Here is a 10727-nt window from a genome sequence, read left to right as displayed (position 1 = left end):
TCTGGCAGGAGCGACAGGATAATGGACAAATCAGTGTTCTACTCTGTGTTTATAGCTTATATATACCATACAGGTAAATAATTATTTATTTAAACTAATCATTGTGTTAAATCCAAGTTTTTGTCCAAAAATAATTATTTCATTTATTTTATAGCAATGTTTCACATTTTAAATGTTATAGATATATGATATTAAATGAGTATTCATTTCATATAAACTTCGATAAAACGAGTCTTAGAATTTATTTTTAATTTATTTCATTTTTTTTAAATATCTTAAATTAAAACTTAGACACGAGTTCATAAAATCTCATATGAAATCAACATACATTTAAGATATATCTCTCATATAACAACTACAACAACGTGCGTTTTGAAGAATCTCAACTTCAAGTTATTGCAAAAATCCAGTGGATGCTGCTATTTTATCCCGAAGTCATGCAAAAATATTACACGGGCAAAATATATGCCATAAATATGTATATCAGGCAGATTATGTACATATATTAGTCTAATATCATATAACTAACATTAATTAATGTTTATTCAATTTTATCTTTTTTTGTAACTATATTCGTAAATATTTAATTGATAAAGTGCTTAAAAAGAAATTGAATGTCCGTAAAACTGAATGCAGTCTTTAATGTTAAAGTTAATGTTTAAGATAAGACTATTTCAATCTCAATAAGAAAAAAAAACATCAAAAATATCATATTTTCTAAACATTTTCGGTTTTAAAAATTAATTTCAGTATTCATACGTCTTGATTTCTAGATATCAGTACATATACAGGTAATTTAGTATAGAATGGTATTGTAGTACATGGTTGCTTTGTGTACATACGATTTTGCTCTTCTTTTGATATTTGATATAACATTACCATTCAGAAGCAATAACTCACTGATTTTAAGACTGTTCATGTGACAGTATGTAATATAGATATATCAACCAACAGTGTGCTTCATACTTGAGTATCAAATATATTTCAATATCATCTAATCCATATTTGATATCGAAGGGACATAGACTGGTGCACAAAATATGTCTGGAATCATCTCACTTTATTTCAATATCATAATAAGTCGGGTGTTTTTAGCTGTATAACGTAAATTAGATATTGTATCCGTATAACTTAAGTTATCTAGTTGAGATAACAAAAATCTGGATGATGGAATAGTGATTTCATCTCTAGAGCTATATTAACATATATTAAGATATTGGTTTCGGTATCATTATATGATAATTATATAAGTTTTTAAGGCTCAGACGCAGCTATACAATGCGGGACTTGTCTCCAACCACCGAATTACGTCAGCGGTTACGTCAAACTGAAAGCCCAATCTATCCAATCAGAGGCCACAATAGCACTCAACATCACAGACATTCCCATCAAGGTTGATGTCCAGGTTAAGCCAATCAGTGGTAACAACACAGACTACGTCTTTCCAGGACTCGGTTCCTCACAACAAGATGACGACAAACCGGGGACGTATGGAGGTGTAGTCTACAAGTATAACGACACCTCAGTCAAACTGTATGTGCCAAACAGGAACGATAACTCAGCTGATGGTACGGTAATATTTACAGGTACGTTATTGGATTTGTAAACAATATCTTTTGTTTTATTGAGACTCAATACAAAAATACTGATAGTGTTTCACGTCATTTTTTCTGCGACAATAAGAAATCATGTCAAAATATGAATGACATATTGTTCTTACCAAAAGTCGAAAAGATTTAAAAATGAAATTAGATAATAACATAACTGACATTTTAAATTTAGTCTTTGTGAATGAAATTAAAGGTAATGCCAGCTAGGATATTGAATGTAAACATATGAAATTAAATACTAAGAAAAAACGAAAATACGGAAGATAGTATATCAACAATTAATTGTAACATGTAAGCCAAATAAATTAAATTGGACTTACCATTGTAACAGGTAACAGTAATGCCTGGGTCGGCCCTTTTGTACAGAAGGAGGACGAAGCTGAGGTGAGAGTTAGGGTATGGACCGCCTGTAATTTCCCAACTCCGGACTACGAATCTAACTGGATCCCACTTAAAGTTGAAAATGGTTTGTACGAGTATTATAAAGAAAGTATTTTTAATACACTAGCACTCGAGTATAAATTGATTGATACTGTAATCGTGGAAATTACACGAAGGTCGCTTGATCGCGACTATTTCCCCGCGCCTATTATTTTATAAATGTATGAATCACAGCAACCTGGCACGAAAGTTTAACCAACAGTATTCTATATATATATTATAGTTACAAGGGCTTGAACTCGAAGGTAGATAAAAACATACATATTTTTTTTAAATCGTGATTTTGTTAATAAAGGGGCTCTAAACGCCATTGAAGCATATCTTATCTTAAAGAGAGCTACATAATCTTTCTAATGAGTTCTTGATGAACAAAATTGGCCAAGTATTGACCAAGTTCTGACCTGATGAATCGGGAAATATACGAAAAATAGGCTTGGTAGATATTTTCTTGGCAATCTAAATGTCGTATGGGTACCTCAATAACCAATTAAAAATCACAAATCTGCGCTTATGGTGGTACACAATGTCCATAATTGTGTTCAACAACAATCTCCTCTGGAGGTGTTATGTCCCGTACTTTGTAGAAACTCCATTTAAACATCGTTTAGCTCAATCACCGACCAACACCGCCATGTTTTTTTCGGAACCCTTCTCGATTTTACTGACCAGCGCAACACTACATTTTTACATTAGAGGCAAGACGACATGTAGAGCAGACAGTGAAATGTCTACCTAGCCTGTTTTTCGTAAGATAATTTATTTACTAAATCATTAGATTTACATAGATTTATTAGGGTTTCTGACTTCCTACAAACGTTCTTATACCTGAAATTAGAGAGTTTTCAAAATTACAACATTTTATTTGAAATATTGGCAATGTTTATCAACGTTTAAATATCGCAAAACACACCAAGAAACTGTATCTCTCGGCATTGGCTGTTTATAACGGAAAAAACCGAGTGCATCTTTGAGTTCAAAATCTGGATCACTGAAAATCTCATCCGGCTAATGGATATAGATGTAATGACACCACTATAAGAGGCCACCTTTTTATCAATTATATTGGCCTGATTCAGTGTAATAGCCGATACTTACATTGACAAGTAAAACAGCTTACGTTCTAACAGAGATTAGAAGCTTTAGAGTATTTGATGGAAATATGACAAGAAGTGAGAGGTATTTTCACCCGTTAATTATGTATAATTTATACATGTTTACTGGTGTACATGTACATTATTAAGCAAACATATGCATTTTACATATGTCTACAATGTATATGTAAGGTATACTTTTGCTTTGAATACATAAAATACCTACCAAATAAGATATATAGTTAGGTTGATTTTTTGAGTAAATCAGATGGAAAAGGTTATACAACTAGTTATACAACGGCGCGTTTCCTAAAACTTTCAAGCATATGCTGTTCAAACTTTAATATTGAAAATTCAATACACACGAACTAAACTAAAAATGTCCACCAAGGGATTATACTATTTCAAAAAATGATTCTTAAAAGGTTTATTTGTTTATATGTCTTAGCAAGACAATTAATTCATTATTATTTTGAGTTACACAACAATGTGCCGATAATGTGAAACCGGTACATTCAGATCAAGCAGGGTTGCACATTCACAATTATCATTTCGAAATGCAGGTAACTTTAATTTTTAAAAAAATACCGTGTTAAGAACGCTTTAAAATCATCAAAATACATTGTAAAACTCATCTCAGCCATTCTTAATCGTAATTTTTATTTGCGGGGGAAAACCCCGCTCCTAACCCCCACCCTCCCCCCCCCCAAAAAAATAACAAAATCACGCGCATTTGGCGCTCACAAATTGATCAAATGCATCGTAAATCATCACATCTTAGCCATCCAAAATTGTAATTTTTCCCGAGGGAGACCCCTGGACCCCCAAAAACCAAATTTTCGCGCCTTCAGCGCTCGCAAAACCGTCAATATACATCTTAAAATTCATCTCAGTAATTTTAATTCGTAATATTTTCCCCGGGGGTTACCCCCGGACCCCCAAACATCCAAAATCGATAGACTACGGCGCTTGTAAGGTAATTTGCGTATTCATTAATTTCAAGTTAGCGACACCACTGTCTATAGATGTGTATAAGGATTATATGTAATTATATAGGAAAAAGGTATATAAAGTATCTCCTGTGGGTGCGGTGCGTTGGGTAGGGGGGGGTGTTACAAAATTACAAAATATTGAGGACCCTTTGCCCCCCCATTACGTTTCACCTTCCTACGACACTGGAATGTCAAAAAAAGCCTAATAATATTGGCAGATTTAGCGGACTAGTACCTATAATATCATGACAAATAAAAATAAAATAATGTTAGAAGCAAGTATAAAACCATATAATATAATGAAAACTCTTCTTTATAGCTGCAAAAACCTGTACACATTATGAATATTTACGCTTAGAAACTCTTCACAAAACTTCTGCATACGTTTCAACGTTTAAGATTTAACACAGTAATCAGGAACTTGTAGTCGATGAATTGGTGTTATCAGTCGATAGCAGATTTTTCCATTAGAGAGATGAGATTTCCTTCGGTCGGTGTTTTGAATGTTCGCGCATTGCGCATGCACATAGGGATTGTTTACACTCGCCGAAAGATAGTAATATGAAATTGTGACTAGGTCGTTTCTATTTATTTTCAGTTTTTTTCACAGTTTTGAACAAAATGGTTACACAAACTTTTAATTTTTGTTATTAATACAAAGTACACAACTTTTACAATTATTTTCAGTTCTATAATTCTATTTATCTATTATTAAATGATTTTTAAACGATTTAGTCCCTTTAAAGGTGAGATATGCGTCACTAATGTATATAGCCCGTTTGTTAAAAAGATCAGATTTAAAAAAAATATGGGTGCATACCCTTAATACCCTGTGGTAGGAATATGTAACTATGAAGACATGTCTCGATCGCAAAAATAACACCAAATCAAAAGGTTTGTGCTTATGCAAATTATGAAATAAAGCACTCATGAAAAAATATGCACATACTAAGAAAATATACGTTTTTGTAGCTGACAGTATGTAGTTGGCTAAATACTTGAAACTATTTCTATTGGTATTGTGTCCTGATCTTTCAGTTTAATTATTAATGTTAATTTGAAAATAAACATTTTAAAATTAATTAGTAATATAAGTATTCTGGTACTGATGTTTTTTTATCTGCAAATATGTTTTTCTAAAATATATTTTTGTTTTCCTGATAATTACTTAATTCACTATGTAAATGTTTTCTTTCGGTTTTAGGCGCTCTGTTTTTTTTATTAGCTCCATTGCCTATTTAAGTAATAGTTTATCAATATCATAACTTTATGAAGTAACTTTTTCAATAAAAGGCGTTTTAGGCTAATTCAAAGTCTCACTTTTAGGCAGTGACTCTTTCCGAGAACTACGACATAATTTAGGATACATTCCTGAGTATGTAACAGTCCAGGCGTGGAACAACGATACAGACTGGTACTCAGATGGAATAAGTACGTGAGTTGATGTTACAATCATAAATTTCAAGAATCGTTTATGAGACATCCCCTTGTTCTCTTGAGCTTCGTATTGGATAACCAATAGCGACAAAAGTGGCATATACTCATATGTAAACATACATATAAAAAGATATTCCGAGACGAACTAATTTGTGCTTGTTCAAGAGCGAAGTGAAAAGCGAGCTTAAATACTCATCCTAAGCATCGTTCATGAAAACATTTATTTTACAAACTCCCAAATTCCTGTTGTTTGTCTTCATCGTCTATTGCTTGTTTGTACTACTTACCTGAATGTTCAGGTTTTAATGGTGAAAAGGTTGAAATGTTGGTTATGGGTAAAGAAAGTATATTGTATTAAAAACTTGGTTCACGTGAAGGTGTCAAGTAATGGATTAGTCCCCGTTATCAGAGAGTCTGCTTTGAAATTACTGATATGCCTATTTTGTTTCTGCTCAGTGTCAGGAATGACTCCTGGTAATGTGAATAAAAACACGGCCTGGGGAGGAGTAGTGTACGCTTATAATGACTCATACGTGAGGATATGGGTACCCGGGTTTGACACAGGTAGGCAAAACACACACGGAAACAAAATGGATATTAATTTTAACCGTAGCTTTTATTGTTGTAATTCGAAGAAATAATTCAATTTCTGTCTGTTTCTGAATATGCGATCATAATCTTCTTTTTTTTACTCAAGCATAGTCAGTCCTACCAGCAACTATCTATATCGTTTGATATATATGCATGGATGTAATTTGCATGTTCTAGGAAAAATGTTTAGCGTTGCGGATGGTTGGGGTCGAGGCTCACAAGAGACTTGGTCACAGGGTCTGGTCAAGGTCAGAGTGTGGGGTCACATGCCTGGAGATTCTGCATACAAAAAGTCAGTACTAGTTGGTGCCCATCCGAGGAGAACGTCTAAACTGGGCAATGTTGCTGGAAGTCTGAACATAGATACCGGTTTGGTGTCCGTGACGGTAATGATATTACACCCGTTATATTTATTTATCACTTAATCCTTTGTTAAGGTTAACATTGTGTTATATTTAATATCATCGTTTTAGGTCATTAGGTCACTATAAATTGATCTACACTGAAGTCTCGATTTTTTCATTTCTTTGAAATCAACATCATCGGTTTTTTCATTAATTAATAGTTAGTCACAAGAAGAATGATGACCATAGGTCATAAGCACACTTTTGACATCGTTATATTTATACATACATGGAGATTTACCTGAATTTGTCCGAGACGTGTAAGGTTTGTGCTATGGATAAACTAAAAATAAAATGCTTCTTGTACACTTTGATATATGATAGATTGACATAAAAACCAAAAACATATTTAGAAAAATGAATGTTATTATGAAGCCATTCCTATTATTATTCCTCACAACAGTAATAAAAAACAGTATATACTATTTTATTCACGTGTTTCCATTTTAATTTATGTTTTGAGTCATTGTACAGATTAAAGCTCTGAATGGTGAAAACAATGGGTTTTCCTTCCCCACAATGGGCGCCGTTCAGAACACAGATGTTAATGACAAGTTTGGAGGAGTGGTATACTCATACGCATCAACAGGTATCCGGGTCTGGCATCCCATAATTCCTGGTGGCGGAAATACATCACTGTATCACAAAGGGACGCTAGTCTATGTCTCTCCATACTGGGGAGGCAGCGTTCACTACCAGGATACTGCATTCGGTTTACTGGAAGTTCAGTTTTGGAACTCCTACACTGGAAAATGTACGTTACTTTAATATCGTTTTCATTTTCCATAAAAACTACAAATATGAGCATAATTTATGTACTTTAATGAGATACCATATTAAGACACGGTTTTATGTCTGGAATACATTTTGTCATTATTACTTAAAGTTTTCTTTTGGTGACTGTTTACAAATTTTATGTTAACCTGATTTCAGTAAATATACGGTTTCATTTACTAGAAATTTTATTCACTTCAACAACTTTGATAATTGCGTTTGAGTAATATCTCATATCTTATGACTGCGGAAAAAGTATACATGTTTCAAAAAATCTTATCAAAGTATTAGCAGTGGCCAAAATATTTATATACCAGATTCTTTAATGAGACTGAAAAAAAGATATCAAAAGTATCGATATTGATGAATGTCGCAACAGGCCCCCCGCCTACCACTCCGGTAAAAGCTACCACAACACCATTTACCGGTACCACAACACCTTTTACCGGCACCACAACACCTCACAACACGGCTGGTGTTTTCACAACGTTGCATCGACCAACTCCTGCGGTACCACTGGTAACATCTACTATAAAACGTACATCAGGCATGGCGACAGCAACAAACCCGGCAGGTAAATAATTGTGTTATTGGTGTCTAATTCCATCATCTTTATACATGTAGTTCGAACATTTATAACATTTTACAGATGAAAATGCATCATATCACATAATAGCAACACTACATTGAAATAAAGTAAATACAATGTAAATATGTATATTTCTTTTGTTATTTTGAATGAGAACATGTGCAACTCAAGTCTGTGTTAAATCTATATTTGTTTTATGTCCTATAGAAATCCTTGACTTTTACGATTCTAAAGATGCAGAAACAGATGTATGAGGCATGTCTGACAATTTCTATGTAGGCAAACGGATTTTTTAAGTGTAGTTAAAATGTGGTATCCATTACTTGATTTTCTATATACATTGTTTGCTACCCAAGATTTATAAATTATCTTTAATTACAAGACATACAAGTCGAAGAAATCAGTTTTGTTGGCCATGGTTTGGAAATAAATTGCTCATTCCGCCATTATCAAAATCCTACCATCGTTACACCAACGTCAATGTTGTCCATATATTAATATAAGAATAATTATATTACCTTTCTAATGCGAGCAAGTATCATATTTACAAGAAAAATCTTATTCAATCGTATACAAAATCGGGAATATGGACGACGAACAAAGTTTTTTTAAACTTCTTCAAAACTAGCATTCACACTGAGACCAAACACAGGAAGTCATGTGAGCTCATCCGCAAATATCGGACCCACGCCAACATCAGTGGTACCAAGGACAACCTCAAAAGGTGGAACCAGGACGCCAAATCCACAACCAACAAAAGACACTTTGACCGCTGATAACCAGACGGAACAAGCCAGCGGAGGATGTAAGTTTGACATAACGAACAAAAAATAATGTAACCCTGTGGTTTATTTGATAATTGGGTAAACTGATTAACAAAGTAAAATTGGGATTCTAAAGAGCCTGTTCGCTGAAATATATACTGTTTATACCACTAAGAAAATCATGATATAAATATAAACAGTGGGACCTGAATATATAGCCATACAGGTAAAAAACAGTGAATTATGAGTTCATTGTTTATTTGGTTTTGATTAAGCATCACTTTAACCATGAATGATGAGTTAATCCTATATTAAATAATATTTCATGATTAAAGATTAGCATAAAGACACTATAACCAAACTTATTTTCGTGTGGGATTTATTTTCTTGTAGATCTCGAGCGAGATGAAAATTATTAAATCCAAATCGTTTTTATGTTCGATTACAATAGAGCGTTTTATCTTTAAATCGCAAAATCAAATACATAGATATGAAATGAAAACGCGAAATTATGTCTCAGCAAAAATGTCGTTCGACATGAAAATGTCGTTTAGCAAAACAAAAAACAAAACAAAAACGCTTAATGAAGTCGCCTTGAAAACAGAATCATGAATGGTTTACAGTAGTCTGAATTTTACAGTATCTCCAGTAGCTACTGGTCTCATTGCCACCGCCAGTATACTATCAGTCGCTGGTTGTCTGGGTGGCCTGATATTTGGACTGTTGAAGAAAAAGTGGAAACGAACACAAAAAGTAGATTCGGAAACCGAGGTGAGACAAATTCGAAATTATCACTAGTGCTGATACACATGTTGATGCACAGTTGTTCTATTATTAAAATATATCACAATAAGTGATCAGGAAAATATATTCATCAAATGAAATCAGGTAAGAACAAACCTAACAAACATTGGTTTTTACATCCAAAAGGACGGATTAAATTATATTGAAAATAAAATAGAGAGCCGCTACCAAACGAATAGAAACAAAATAAGAAAACTCAGAAAAGAAACATTCTTATTATCTATGAGTATGATTTAGCAAATGATTCCATAAAGTTAGAAGTAATTTCAGAAACCATTTGTATTCAAATAGGATGAGGAAAATGGCAAACCTTCATCAAATGACGAAACTTCCAAGCCAAAGGATCAGTCTGGTGATAATCCAACAACTGAGGACGAACCTTCCCCAGTGGAGAACGGAAGTCCTCCAGCAGACACCGGAACTCCGCAGTCGGCAACTAATCGACCACAGACTGCACGTCCGGAATAGAGAGTGTGTCACAAACGATAGCTAGAGGTTGGTGACAGTGTTCATATGTTTTGTTTACTGTAATCATTACAATAAACTATAAAGAAACAATTGCAGTCGCTGAATGTTAAAAAGTCGGCGGTAAATTTATTTCAAGATGGAGGTGAATGAGTGATGACTTTTGAATGATACCAAAGACTTTGACCGACTGGTTAGAGTAGCATAGACATGTCCGCTGTAAATATTTTCTTACTTGACAACATATGTCCTAATTACTAAAACTGTTCCGTATCAGGGATAGTGACATCATTTGTGGAAGATTTTTTTATCTTGATTCAGTCTTTTGTTTTAATTTCATTGAGGGTATGGATCCTTCCTCCTTTACTCGAAGCCTTTTGTAGGTCAGTACATGAATGCATTTCACTGGTGATATAGAACAAAGACTATTCCTTCTGAAATCAATTCGATACGATGTATACGTTTCGTGATGCCTTTTGTGAAATATTGACTTTAAATCAATGTTAATGATTTGCGTATTCTATTTTTATACATCTACCTACTTTAACTTATTTTTGTCGATTTGCTTGTATTTAACACCCCATAATGAGGCGGGGAATAAAACGTTATGAATAATTTGTATTTTTTGGTATATTTCCAAACTCATTTTGACTAATCACATTGATGTAGTTTCCACGAGGAACCGTCGAAAATGGCTTCAAATCCTACACTTATCATACGATATCATCAACAATAACGGACAAGGCCATTCCCTTTTCTACTTAA

At 33.6% G+C, this 10727-nt stretch overlaps 1 protein-coding gene across 1 annotated transcript; it reads left to right on the top strand.

Moving 5' to 3' along the window:
* LOC138315597 (uncharacterized) lies at window positions 1-10577 on the top strand. Its single transcript, XM_069256736.1, has 11 exons — window positions 1-73; window positions 1260-1586; window positions 1942-2076; window positions 5461-5565; window positions 6028-6135; window positions 6340-6548; window positions 7041-7320; window positions 7720-7914; window positions 8558-8734; window positions 9334-9464; window positions 9789-10577. Exons 1-11 carry the CDS (start codon window positions 22-24, stop codon window positions 9963-9965), a joined length of 1896 nt encoding a protein of 631 aa, XP_069112837.1. The 5' UTR covers window positions 1-21; the 3' UTR covers window positions 9966-10577.
* The last annotated feature ends 150 nt before the right edge of the window (window positions 10578-10727 follow it).

This window comes from Argopecten irradians, chromosome 2 (assembly GCF_041381155.1).
Source record: "Argopecten irradians isolate NY chromosome 2, Ai_NY, whole genome shotgun sequence".
Taxonomy (NCBI): Eukaryota; Metazoa; Mollusca; class Bivalvia; order Pectinida; family Pectinidae; genus Argopecten; species Argopecten irradians.
The sequence above is the reverse complement of the archived record's forward strand: the minus strand, read 5'-3'. Positions and strand labels throughout refer to the sequence as shown.